Source organism: Gorilla gorilla, chromosome 13, assembly GCF_029281585.2.
Source record: "Gorilla gorilla gorilla isolate KB3781 chromosome 13, NHGRI_mGorGor1-v2.1_pri, whole genome shotgun sequence".
Classification (NCBI taxonomy): Eukaryota; Metazoa; Chordata; class Mammalia; order Primates; family Hominidae; genus Gorilla; species Gorilla gorilla.
Window position 1 is genome coordinate 127,994,272 of NC_073237.2, and position 13,902 is coordinate 128,008,173.

A 13,902-nucleotide genomic window follows, 5' to 3' on the forward strand; every position below is an offset into this window, starting at 1 on the left:
GAGGTGGGCAGATCACCTGAGGTCAGGAGTTTGAGACCAGCCTGGCCAACGTGGTGAAACCCCATCTCTACGAAAAATACAAAAAATTAGCTGGGCGTTGTGGAGGGTGGCTGTAATCCCAGCTACTCCAGAGGCTGAGGCAGGAGAACGCTTGAACCTGGGAGGCGGAGGTTGCAGTGAGCTGAGATCGTGCCACTGAACTCCAGTCTGGGCAACAGAGCAAGACTCCATCTCAAAAACAAAAACAAAAAACCAAAAGCCATGACGCACTCAGACCCAAAATTAATTAATATGTGTGCAGATGTTCTTTGGTTCTGCACAGGCTTCGTGCCCGTCTTCCCCAGCCTGCTGACCCGTGGCCCTGCTTTGCTCGGGGCCATCCTCCTCAACTGCATGTCTTTTGCAACCCGGCCTGGAAAAGTTGATGTCCTGAGCTTGCTGAATTAAACCCATCCCTGGTATCAGGGAAGGAGTGAATGAGAATACTTCTCAGTATCCACCTCCATTTAAATTGTTCCACACAGGTTTAGTGCCCTACAAATTCCCTTGGCAAGAGGTTTTCAATGGTTGGAATCTTTTAGTGGAAATAATCGTCCACTGTGCCAAGAACCACGTGAGGTGTCTTCAGATTTGTCAACTGCTGTGTTTCCAAGGGGCACTCCTTCAGAGTTCCATGCTGGACAAACCACACAGGCCCAGGAGCAATGAATGAAGAAAGTCAGGAATAAAGGGCCGCTCTGATAGTAATCCAAAGCCCTATGTCTGGGGCTCATCTCAGAATTTAACCAAAGGATATATGAAGGACATGTTGGCACTGTACTAAATCCCTTCTCTGAGGTTCCGGCATACTGGGTGCTGAATTTCCCAAACCTGGCCATTACTAATTGTTCCTGAGGTATTCTCCTTTTAACGACATAAGGACCTTATAAGGTCCTTCCCTCAGGCTCCTTGGTGGGCTTTTTGCTAAGAATGCAGTGTTTTAGACACAAGATGTCTTAAGGCTCTTGTATGTCCCAGGGATAAAAACTATGACGTACTCATAACCAAACTTAATTGAAATGCCCTCGAATTTAATTTTGTAGCAAACAGTCCAGTTCATTCATAGTCCTCTAGCCATAACTGCTCAAAAGGGATATTGTGGAAACTCTAAGGGGAAAGAAAACAAAAACAAAAACCCAGCTCAGTCAAGAGCTCGGATTGTCTAAAGGCCAAGTTTCGCAAGATTTGTGAAAGGAGCTTGCCAGAGGTGCCTCTGAGGAAACCAGGGGCTTCTGTGTGGCCACAGCAGGGTAAGGGGAGCGCATCTTCCCAGCATGAGTAGGGATGCTGGGGGCTCTAAGGCGTGAGGCCTCATTACCCATTGGGAGAATGCACTCCAAGGTCCTCAGACAGGCAGGACCATCTTGGTCGAAGGCACTGGGCATTGGACTGCCCACCCTGGGCACAGATGGAAACCAGACAAGACCAAACTGGGAACTTGAGTTTGGATAAGTCTTTAAAAGTCACTCGGTCCAAACTCATCATTTACAGAGGGGGAAAAAAGGCCAAACAGGTTAACTCTCATGTGTAAAGTTAGAAACAGAACAAGACTAGAATCCAGAACTCTTATTACTAAGACAATGAGAGCAAGAACAGTAATAAGCTTTCTAAGCTTACTACATACCTAGACATTTCATATAATTTTACTTAATTTTCACACTTACAAAATATGAGGCAAGTAAAATCCAGTCCCAAAGGAAAGACGCTGAAGCATCTTTGGCGGGGGGCCATGGGGGGAGAACTGCACTGCCCAAGGCCAAACTTCTTTCAAGTGGGACTCGAAATTATTCTAGAGTTCTCTCCCCTGTGCTAAGTTTCATTTTAAAAGATGAAAGGGAGAATGGTGGCCATTTTGGTTCCTGGACATGCGCAGATGCCAGTGAAAGACTCCCCTCTTCAGTGTCAGCCCCTAGGCTTCAGCAGTAAACTGTTTACCCAAATGGCTGCAGCCCATTCCCTTCCTGGACCCATGCCCCGTGCAACATGACTTAGTAGCAACTACCATCAAGAGGCAGAAGCAACTTCCCTGCTCCCTGAATCTGGGCTGGCCTTGTAATTTAACTGAGCAAATGCAATGGAACAGGCATCACACTACTTCTGAGCTGAGGCCCTAAGGGGCCTTGCAGGCTTCCATTTGTTTTTTTTGGAAGCCTGCCAGCTGTCATGTGAACAAGCCCAGGCCAGCCTGATGGAGGTGACAGACTACATGGGTCACAGCCAAATCAGCCCCATTGTCCTAGCTCAGGTCCCAGGGATGTCAGTGAGTTCAGCCAAAACTGGCCAAGCCTGGGCCAGAGCAGCACACCCATCCTGCTACCCCATGTCCTAAGCAGTGACAAATGCTCACTATTATTTTAAGCCACCAAGTTTTGGGTGTTTCGTTATGCAGCAAAAGCAAACTAATACATCCCTTAGAGTCAAACCATCCTGCGCTAGTGAAGCCTGCTCTCCTCGACCTGGCTTTCTACGTGAGGAATAGTACCACCCATCTACTCATCCATCTCATCTATCGTATCTATTTATTTTGAGACAGGGTTTCATTATGTTGCCCAGGCTGGACTTGAACTCTGGAGTTCAGGCGATCCTCCTGTCTCAGCCTCCTGAGGAGTGGGGACTACAGGTGAGTGACACCACACCTGGCTATATTCCTTTTTAATCCTGGAACACAGAGGGCTGATCCAAGGTCCAAAGCGAGATTGGGATAAAAAGGCTAAAATGTCTCTGTCAGTTTATGCCAGACTGGTGACGCTCCCAAGGTGGCGACTCACATTTCCCATGCCTGCCCCCTGCCTCATCTGGATGCCTCATGGTCTTTAAGGCCCCAGAGAACCAACCATTCATAGCCTTCCCATCTAGGTGTAGGGACCCGCAGAAGGGCAGGGGCCGCGAAGGGCAGCAGAACACATGGCTGAGGCACACGCTTCCAAGGAACAGCCCTGTTCATGCGTTTCCAAGTAAAGAACAGCAGGGAGCAACTCACCGAGGGCACAGGCAAGCTGCCGTGCCGGCTGAGAAAGGAGTTAGAGACGGACACACTGAGGCCCTGAGTGGCACTGCCGTCCTCGGGGGTGAAGGCCACTTTAGTTTGCTGGACACAGTGGGAGACAGAGGAGAAGGAAGAAGCAGCACAGGAGGCCTGCTGGACAGAGAGGAGGAGAGAGAAGGCAGGGAAGGAGGGAGAGAAGCAGAGAACAGTCAGGTCCGTGCAGGGAAAGGCCATGGAGGTTGCTCTCCACATCCTCTAACAGACGTTCTGGAAAGGGATGGCTTCTGGGCCCAGTTCAGGGACTAAAACCAGCTGCCGAAGGCTATCTGCATGAAAGGGCACCCTCCTTCACTTCCTTACACTAGATCCTAAAAATTGTGTCCACTGGAAGCAGGTTGGGTGGAAGGAGGACGAGGGGGCTGGAGCCACACAGAACTGGGCTGACTCTGGGCTTGGAGCTGCTCCTCTGTGGGGAGTGGATCCACGTGTCATTCACACGTCTTCAGAACTCAGATGGGGCTCTGGCTGCCTGGGTTTGAGTCTGGACCCTGCCATTTCTCACCTGTTTGGCCTTGGGCACTACTTAAAGGTCTCCGTGCCTCAGGTTTTCCATCTGTAAAATGGGGATAACCCTAGTGTCTCCTGTACAGGGCTGTTGGGAGGATGAAATGGGATGATACGTGTGAAGCACCTGGAATATTGCTTACCACACTGTACGTGGGCCAACAGGTGTGTGTAATGAGCACCATTTTTGTCTGTGAAGTGTGGATAACGCTTCCTGCATCTGCATTTGAGAGAGGGTGTGACCAGCAGCTGACAGGACCTGTCAGGTGGTATGCCTGGGCTGTCATTAGGATTGGGTGTGGCTCCCAGGTCTTCTGTTTCTAGCTGTGGGCTTGGATTAAGGTTCGCTGGCTCTGTCTGCCTCAATTTACTTACAATGGGGATGCCAGGAACTGTGGCAGGGACCATGTAGAGCCAGATGAGAGCCCTGGTGCTTACCTGGGGAGGTGTTCAACACAGATGTTCCTAACAGGCCTCCGGGGGCTGAGCTCACCACTGCCCTGCAGGCGTGGTAGAACAGGTTCTGATACCATGTGCTCCCTAGGGGTGTCTCCCCAAATATTCAGAAGCCTGTGGACTCCACAGTATGGAGAAGATGCCCAAGGATAGCAAATGGGCCAAAAATATTTTCAATAAATCTGGCTCAGCAATGGCTTTTTTTTTTTTTTTTAAGACAGGGTCTCACTATGTTGTCCAGGCTGGTCTTGAACTCCTGGGATCAAGTGATCCTCCACCTCAGCCTCCCAAGTAGCTGGGAATATAGGCATGTACCACCATCACTCCTGGCTCTCGGCAACAGTTCTAACCAAACATTTTAGGCAAGGGGTCTCTAAATGAGGCATTTATGTTTCCATGGTGGGACCCTTTTTGAAACATCTTCAGAGCAATTGAGATTCATATTCTCAATTGTGTCTGTGGGATGGGCAGGGCAGGTGAGGATCTGAGACTCTGAAAATGGCACGTGCGACACGGCTAACAAGTGGCAGGACTGGAATTCAGGACTCCCAACTCCAAGCTTGGCCTTTCCTCTACTGGACATGGCCACCTCTGAAGTTGCTGAGTGTGGTTTTTGAGTGGAAACAAAACAGCTTGCTTGGTTAGCCAGAGCCCACTGAGTAAAGGAAGGCTCAGGAACTCCTGGGACTGGGCTGAGCCCCAGGTGATTGATTATACGGAGTAATCCAGGGACATCTGTCCTCCAGTCTGCAGCTGCCTCCCAGAAGAATCAGATGGCCCCTCATGTCCTCTCGCAATGGATAAAAGATGGCCCGGTGCACACCAGTCGCCTCCTGGCAGAAGCCACCAGACTGGCCAGCACACGAGAGCAGCAGCCCAGGCAGCTCTGAACAAGCCTGGAGCTCCCTGCTGGGGAGCTTCCTCTTCCTGGGGAGCATGGCTGGACAAGAGGCTCAGATTTTCAAACCTGACTAGGGCCCTCCATGTTCATTAACTGGCAGCAAAGGGAGAAAGTTTGGAGGGATGCCACAGGTACCCCCGATCTGCTCACCCTCCCAGTGCCTGGGCAGTTCCAGAGCCTCATGGGGTGCCCACGGTGGAACAGCTTGCCTTCTGTGCTGGCCCGTGCTTCCTTACATGCACAGGAGTCCTTAGCACACGAGTGTTTTCTAGAAGAGGAAGGTGCCATGTCTGAAACAGAGTGGCTCTGTTTAAAGCCATCCTCCACTTCAATGGCACTTGTTTTCCTTGGGCCCTCCCTGGCCAAGGCTGGGTTGTAAGTCACTCTACACAGTTAGGCCCATTATGCCAATCAAGTCCACAGATGGCTGTGCACAGACCATGTCCTGTGCTTTGATTGAGTCCCTCCTTTCTGGGAGGTCTATGTTGAAGCCAAAGAAGAAAGAAAAAAATACAAGAGACTGTCAGCAGAGAGAGCAAACACCCTGAGTACAAGCCTGTCCCTGCTGCGCAGGGCTGCTGTGGAAAAGAAAGGTCCCTGCACCCCAGGGTGGGGAGGTGGTGGAGTGGGCGCTGGGCTGCTGGTGAGCATCTAAGGAGGAAGTAAAAGCATCTGTGTGGGAGATGGTGCCTTCCACGCCCAAAACCAGGGCCCTGCCACAGCAGGGAGGAGGGTTAACCCTGCCCCCAAGGAGGGTCATTCTGGTTCCTAAAGACCTGCTAGGATCGGAAGTTCTAGTCACAAGGGAAGGTGTCACTCACCAGCTGCCGCTGCTTGGGGGGTAGGGCGGGTGGCGGGGCCAGCTCCTGCACAGAGTCCGCCCCACTGAAGGAGTCGCTGAAGCCGTATACCTCCATGAGGAGCTTGTTCTTCTGCTGGTAGATGTGCTCGTTCTGTGGCGTCTGGTAGAACATAGAGGGCTGCGGCTCCGAGTAGTCCTCCAGCAACTGCATGTAGGCCAGCACTGTGAAAGGGAGGGAGAAAGCTGCAGCAAGGCCAGGGGAGGCCACATCAGGGAACCCCTCTCCCCATTCTTCCCACAGCAGCTAGGGGGCTTTCCACTGAAAGCACCTCAGAGAGGGACGAACAGATGGAGCACGGAGGACTTTTCGGGCAGTGAAATCACACTCTGTCTGATGCGCTAACGGAGGAGACACGTCCAGACTGGCAGACGCGCAACACCAATGGGGAACCCTAATGTGAACTGGGGACTCAAGCGAGGGCACGTGGCGGGTGCAGGGATGGCAAGTCTCAGCCACCTCCTGAGTGGGCACTTTCCCCTCGAGGCATGTCGCAAGTGCCACGAGCAGCTGCCAGGTGGAGCTGAGATTCAGATGCCAAGAAAAAGTAGTGGCTCTGCAGTGCTAAATTTTGTATCTTCAAATAAGCACAAAGTCAGAGGCTTCTCTGCAAACCCCAACTAGTCAACAAATCAAGGAAGGCCAGACACTGAGCTGAGGAAGACAGTCACAGAGGTAGGGAGTTTATTTCTTCCCTGAGCCACACTGGGGGTCCAGGTACAGAGGAAATGCTGTCTCTCCAGGAGTGTCACTGAAGGAAAGTGTTCAAAGTCACCTTCTTTATTTAAAAGAATATGTAAGAATTTCTTACTAGCTCCAACAAGCACCGAGCAGAACTGGGTTGTAAAAGATGCACAGGAAGAGATGGTTCCCCACTGAGGTCAGCTGCTGCTACTGAAAGGGCAGCTCACAGCCCCTTGAGCTTGTCTCACACTTCCTTTTTTTTTTTTTTGAGACAGAGTTTCGCTCTTGTTGCCCAGGCTGGAGTGCAGTGGTGCGATCTCGGCTCACTGCAACCTCCACCTCATGGGTTCAAGCGATCCTCCTGCCTCAGTCTACTGAGTAGCTGGGATTATAGGCATGCACCACCGTGTCCAGCTAATTTTTGTATTTTTAGTAGAGATGGGGTTTTGCCATGTTGGTCTGGCTGGTCTCGAACTCCTGAACTCAGGTAATCCACCTGGCTCGTCCTCCCAAAGTGCTGGGATTACAAGTGTGAGCCACCAAGCCCGGCCCCACACTTCCTCTTTAATGCTGCACAACCAATGTCACCAGGCTCCAGAGGAAGAGGCAAGCCTAGGAAGGTGATCCCAAGCACCCACAAACTGCTCCCTAAAAAGACTAAATATGACCGGGCGCACTGGCTCATGCCTACAATCCCAGTGCTTTGGGAGGCTGAGGGAGGAGGGTCACTTGAGGCTAGTTCAACACCAGCCTGGGCAACACAGTGAGACCCCCGTCTCTAAAAAGAAAAAAGAAAAGAAAAAAATTAGCAATGGTGGTATGTGCCTATGGTCCCAGCTATTCAAGAGGCTGAGGTGGGGGGATCCCTTGAACCCAGGAGTTCAAGGTTGCAGTGAGCTATGGAAAAAAGAAAAAGATTAAACACAACCATCTCTGACTTTTCTGTAAAACTGTGATCTCTTCAGGAGGTCTTTCTGAACTCTTGATGTTGAAGTCCTTGTAGACACCTGCTAGCCAAGCAGAGAACAGCAGTGATGCCCCCAGCCTTCTAGAAATGAGGAGGACCCAGTCCATTTCAAAAGGAGCCCAGAGGCTGATTTTAGAGGCCTTGCTCCTAACACAGCCAGCATTGCTGGGAAGGTTCAGCCGCCAGTGCTCAGGGCCTGGGACTGTGGGGATTTCAGGTGCCGGACAGTGATCACAAGGCTCATCTGGCACAAGGGACTCATGGGGCTGCCCTTGGCAAGAGGGGCTGGGGACCCTCACGATGTCAGTGCATCCCAAATGATGAGGACACATCGTGACATTGGGACTGAGCGTGCATGAACTCAGGCCAGCGTTAGCCACGCGGCCAGGGTGATGATTCTTTCCTTCTTTCCCTCAAAGCAATTTTGAGGCATTTTCCACAAGGTCACCTGAGGGTCCCCTCGGGGAGTGAACAGCAGACTGGGGACAAGGATGAGGCTTAGGGTGCCTAAGTTTGGGGCTCTTTCACAGGGTACGGAGAAGACCACCCCCTGCACAGGGGTCAATACTGTAAACTGGATGGGATCTCAAGGAAGGAGGGCTGAATCTCTTCCTCCTCGGCTTGGGAGGAAGTGTAACAGGCTTGTACAACTCAGGCCAGGCTCTCAGTCGCAGATCTGTGCCCCACTTGCTTGTTGATCTTGGGAAATACTCAGTTCTTCTGAGCTCCAGTTTCTCTACCTATGAAATTGGAAGTAACAGAGCCTGCCTTGCAGGTGGCTGTCAGGACTACCTTCGATAGGGCATGTGAAGCTTTAGCTCAGGGCACACCATGGCTGCAGCTCAGGAGTTTTTTAGAGGTTTGCAGGCTCCAGTGCTGGAGACACTGATGAATTGGTTAAAGCCTCAAAATGGTGGCCTAAATTAATAGGGATTTTCAGCCACTTGAGACTGTTTGAAAGGAAACAATGGCTACCCCTCCCTTTCCTTCTCCCCTCTACAGACCCTGCATGAGGACCGCCGCCCACACTTGTTCTAGGAGCTGGAAGGGTAAGGCTCTCTGGCATCTGCTGCAGCTTGCAAGGATGCCATCCTGCCCAGTGTCTGAGCTCAGAGGACCCCTCCCCTAGGGAAGGAAAGGGGGTGAACCTGAATGGCACGCAGCCCAAGATAACAGGGGTGGAGGGGGAGGCCAACAGCTCTTTAAACACTTGTCCATGCAGAGGGAGGGGAAGAGAAGGAAATGCTTCTGGCATTGCCATTGCACACCCCTCTGCGGGAGCCCTGGTTTCTGATGAGCGAATATACACGACAGATGGGGATGACATCATTAGTCCCACAGAGCCAGCTCTCCCTCTAGCTGGGGGACCACACTGCTGAGGCCATCACACAAGCTGGGCAACACCCACTGAGGAGCTGGGGATACATGACATCATCGCAGCCGCCGCCTTCTGTGGACCACGCAGCCAGCCCTCAGGGCGATCCTTGCTGGACTGAACCAAGCCAGGTCTTCCCTTCTTTGAGAATGGGGCCCAGCTCTAAACTGGGCTCAGAAGCTCTCATTTGGGAATTTGGAGTAGAGATTCCATTTCTAGGTCATAGAAGTTCTCTGCTGGATGTGTCAACTGAGGCCAGGGAAGCCTGGAGCTGTGTGGTTAATGTGACCACACACATTGAAACGGCGACAGCTGTGCTGCCAAGAAAATCGAAGCAGAACTATGCTAGTGAAGCAGGGAGAGGGCGGGGACAGAGGGGGCCAGGCAACTCCCAGAAGTGTGGAGCAGTGAGGGGAGCTAGGAGAAAACCGAATTTCCGGGAGAACTCTCCTTATTACTTTTATGACAGATTTACAGTTGGAAAATATTCAAAACTTCAGCTCCACCCCTGGGCTCCAATAACATCATATATTAAAATGTCTGGTCCAAGAAGTGTCCTCAATTACTCCTGCTGGGCAACCCCAGCTCCCAAGTCATTCTGGGAGCATGAACAGAGACAGTGTGCTCTAGAAAGGGATCCTTAGACAATCACTCTGTGGAAACTAGGCAAGTTCTGCTGAAATTCACGTATCCACCTCGCTCTACGCAGATGTTGCTGCAATGCTGTCCTGCATGCCAGGACACTCGTTCCCCTCTGTCACTGTCATCAGGCCAGAAGGTCAACTGCTGCCATCTGAAGAGGAGAATCCCTCAGGCTACATGGAGACCCGACCTGAGATTGTATAGAAACTGTAAAGGAGAGGTCAGCTGATCAGGCTTTAAAAATGATCACGTGTAATGACAAAACCTGGCTCCCAGAAGTGTCCACATACCTGGCTGGCCTATCTTTTATGAAATAATGAGGCCACTGATTTGATTCTGGTCTAATGCTGAAATAAAACATACTACCATTTCAGGTTATAAAATGCACTTCCTGACAACAGTGCAACAAAGGCTTACTGTGTTTGTTTTTCTTCTCTGGTAGAGGAGGTGGTTTTTCTGGGTCACCCGTTGACTCAGGAGCAGTAAAATCACCCACAAATTCGACAGGGGCTGAGGAACCTCCATGCTGAAAGGGCAGAATAGCAGCAAAGGGCGCGTAGGGGACGGATGGGATCGGGGCTGTGCTCTGCAGGTCCTCCCCAGAGATGTTGTCATACTGCGAGGGATGCCGCTCGTAGGACACCCTGCAGCCAGAGCCGTCTGCCGTCTGGGAGGCTGCGCTCCTGCGCTTCTTCTCGGGGAGAGCAGGTGGCGTATCTGTCTGCTGCCCTGGGGCCAGAGGTCCGTCTGGCTGGGGATGGCCGCCAAGAGGCAGCTGGAAAGGAGGGCCAAGAAATGGAGACCCAGACTCCCCCAAAGACTCTGGCAACGGGCTAAGGTTCCAGGCTGTCTGCTGAGGTATCTGGTCTGCGTTAGAGAGGTCTTGCTGGAGGAATTCATAGTCGGGATCATAGTGGTCTGCAGTTACAACAGGGAAAAAAGAGACCCGTTAGCCACAGGCCCTGCAGGAGCAGCCAGCTCCCCCTGCCCGCCTCTCGCCGGCTCGCTCATGGGTGTGTGACAAAGACCTGTCTCCAGGGCTTATTTTATATTTACACGTTATATTCTTCATTCTTCTCCCTGATTATAAAAGCGAACCAGATGGGAATATGGCTGTTTGCTATACTTTTATTTTTTACATTTCTTACTTTAAAAAAAATAAAAATACGCAACCATTAAGGAAACCGTGGCAAATTACATCAAGAAAATAAAAATCACCCACAATACCATAATCTAACTGTACTTTCTATTTACATTTTGAAGTATTTCCTTAAATGCCTTTTTTGCCTATACGATTCCTTTTTGAAAAAGCCCAACTGAGGGCCACGCGGTGGCTCACGCCTGTAATCCCAGCACTCTGCGAGGCCGAGGCGGGCCGATCAGTTGAGGCCAGGAGTTCAATACCAGCCTGGCCAATGTGGCAAAACCCCGTCTCTACTAAAAATACAAAAATTGGCTGGGCACGCTGGCCCACTTTGGGAGGCTGAGGTGGGCAGATCACCTGAGGTCAGGAGTTCAAGACCAGCCTGGTCAACATGGTGAAACCCCGTCTCTACTAAAAATACAAAAAAATTAGCCGGGCGTGGTGGCACACACCTGTAATCCCAGCTACTTGGGAGGCTGAGGCAGGAGAATCACCTGAACCTGGGAGGCGGAGGTTGCAGTGAGCCCAGATCGTGTCACTACACTCCAGCCTGGGTGACAGAGTGAGGCTCTGTCTCAAAAAAAAAAAAAAAAAAAAAAAGAAACAATTGAGAATACTATGTAAATGGTCCTGTACTTTTTCTAGTTATCAATATGAGTGATTTTTAATAGCTACAGATTATTCCAGCAAATGAATGTACCATAATTCATCTGATTTCCTGCCAATGAAATCTCGCTATTAATCACTGATTATGCTCCTAGGATACATTCTCAGAAGTGAAAATATCTAGTTCACAGGATACGAACAGCTTCCTGCTCTCTAAGCCCCCTGCCCAGCAGACTCGGAGGGGCCCGCACAGTACACATTCAGCACTGACTAACGAGAAGGCCGGCTCGCGCAGCTCCCTCCCCTTCAGCCTCTGTCAAGTGTTGTCAGGACCCCCACCCCTTCGTTTAAAGCTCTCAACACAAATGGCTCTTAATTTTGGTAAAGAGAGTCAAATTACTCACTGACAGATGAACTAACAGTCACCGCTTGAATATCTAGGCTGTGGTTTTACATTGTGATTTCATTTACATGCTCAACTTCCTTGGGAGGCAGATACTGTTATCCATATTTTGCAGATGAGGAAGCTGAGGCTCAGATTTTAAACAAGTCGGCCAAAGCCACGTAGTCAATGATCGCATGACCTGGGACTCCCACCCAGGACTGTATGGCCCCAGAGAAGCCACCGAGACACGATGGAACAGGAGGATGCTGGCGGCTCACCTAGTGTTTCACAGCTTGTGTTCCGGGAGCACTGCCCACTGTCCCTGTCCAGAGAGGACAGCTGCTCATCTGACTTGCTGAGCTTGCCTATGCTGCTGCAGGGGGAGAGGCGGGGCGACTCTCCACCATATGAATGGCTGCCTCCTGACAGTCGCCTCTGTGCGTAACAGTCAACATCAAAATCCTCAAGTGGAAAAAGAAAAGCAAAGCCAAATCACTTCTGAGAAACCGTGGCAGAGACCAGGGGTGAGGCAACCGGTGCATTTACTTAGAGAAGGAAATACTGCCAGGCGAACTCAGAAACCACCTCTGACGTCAGTAGTCAAAGGACACATACAGCTGAGAAGCAGCCATCTGGAGTTGGTGGGGGGTGTGGCCAGGGAGGGCCCTGGGGCTGGGCTCACCTATCCCCAGGAGATGCCCTTTGGCTCTGCCCTCCCTGCCCTGACCCTTATCCCCATATGGGAACTTGGACCGTGTCCTGGAGAGAGAGGGATGGGTACAAGGTCTCGCACTCCTCGATGTGACAAACACCAGCGCCTGAAGATCATGGGTTTCTTTCAGCTTCAGGAGCCACATCCCTGAGCCCCACACCCCCTCCCTGCCTTCCCATGCAGGGAACAGGGGCTGCATTACCTGCCTATTGATTCCAACAGGCAAACTGGAGCCACTGGTGGCTCGGCTCATGGGGGCCACCACAGCCACTCGGGTAGGGGACGGCGCCGACTGTCTTTTCTTGGGTGGCAATGCTGGTGGAGGACTGAAACAGACCGAAACGTCCAGGCAGACCAAACCACACTCACCAAAGCTCTTCAGCGTGATATTGGGGTACAGGATGTGGGGTTCTTTCATTACTAGACTCTCCACACCCAATGTTCACACTTCAACTCCTGCCTACTCCCCTCCGCCAAAATAAAACCTGTAAATACCAAATGAACAAAAAAAGAACAACCCTTTCTTTTTCTTTCATAATAAATCATACCACGTCTCCCTGGGCTGAGGGCACAAGGAGGCCTTCAGGAGAGCTCAGGGTGGCTAGCGAGGGCCGGCGGGGTGGGGACAGCTCCAGAGTCAGCCTCCCAAGGGGGGCCAAGCCCTCAGCGCTGAGGGGAAAGGGCCCGAGCCCTGTCTTCCTCCCTTTCTTGCTCATTCTGCCATGGGAGGCACTGGACAAATAGGAAGGTAATTACCTATTATCAACCACCCGAATGCCAGGCAGAGGAGGCTTGGGGGGCGCGACCTCTTCATCCGTGGCATCTGGCAGGAGCTCAGTTGACTGTGACATCCCAGTCGTCTTGTTTAGGATCTCTACCTCGCGGTCTGTCAGGGGGAGCTCTGCTGGGCTGGAGAATTGGGAAGAACTTGGGGTTACAGAAGGTCAAAGGCGGGACAGAGCACACACAGGCCCTGAGAGGGTGAGGACGTGACCAGGAAGAACATGGTGGGTGAGGTGGGGCTGAGGAGCAGGCTCCCTGGATACAGAACCTTGGGGTTCTGGTTTGGTTGCTAATGAGCTACTGGAGCTTGGCTGTGCCCCCAACTTTGCACCTCAATTTCCTCATCTGAAAATGATCTAAGGGCTCTCTAAAATGCTCCAGGCTGGGCGCAGTGGCTCACACCTATAATCCTAGCACTTCGGGAGGTCAAGGCGGGCAGATCACTTGAGGTTAGGAGTTTGAGACCAGCTTGGCCAAGATGGTGAAACCCTGTCTCTATTAAAAATACAAAAATTAGCTGGGCATGGTGGCGTGCACCTGTAGTCCCAACTACTTGAAAGGCTGAGGCAAGAGAATTGCTCTAATCTGAGAGGAGGAGGCTGCAATGAGCCCAGATCGCACCACTGCACTCCAGCCTGAGCAACAGAGACTCTGTCTCAAAAACAAAAAAAAAGCTCCAAATTTATGTTTTATATTTTTACCAGGAGCTTGGAGTAGAGATGAAGATAAACCTTTACAACCATCCATGTCATCCTCAGTTTACTCTTGATCAAACAAGAGTGCTCTCAAGTCAAAGCA

General features: G+C 51.3%; 1 protein-coding gene across 5 annotated transcripts in view; it reads right to left on the reverse strand.

Annotated features, from left to right (window-relative positions):
• RAPGEF1 (Rap guanine nucleotide exchange factor 1) overlaps nt 1-13,902 on the reverse strand; it is a 162,577-nt gene that overhangs the window by 38,492 nt on the left and 110,183 nt on the right. For 3 of the 5 annotated variants that reach the window (XM_019033774.4, XM_055351392.2, XM_031014614.3), the window contains 5 exons: nt 13,078-13,230; nt 12,524-12,647; nt 11,888-12,071; nt 9,892-10,392; nt 5,768-5,970 (listed from right to left, as the gene is read on the reverse strand). In XM_019033774.4, the coding sequence (XP_018889319.2) occupies nt 5,768-5,970; nt 9,892-10,392; nt 11,888-12,071; nt 12,524-12,647; nt 13,078-13,230 (1,165 nt within the window). Of the gene's footprint in view, nt 1-3,019; nt 3,179-5,767; nt 5,971-9,891; nt 10,393-11,887; nt 12,072-12,523; nt 12,648-13,077; nt 13,231-13,902 lie in introns of all 5 variants that reach the window. The other 2 variants (XM_019033771.4, XM_055351390.2) reach the window with 2 other exon arrangements.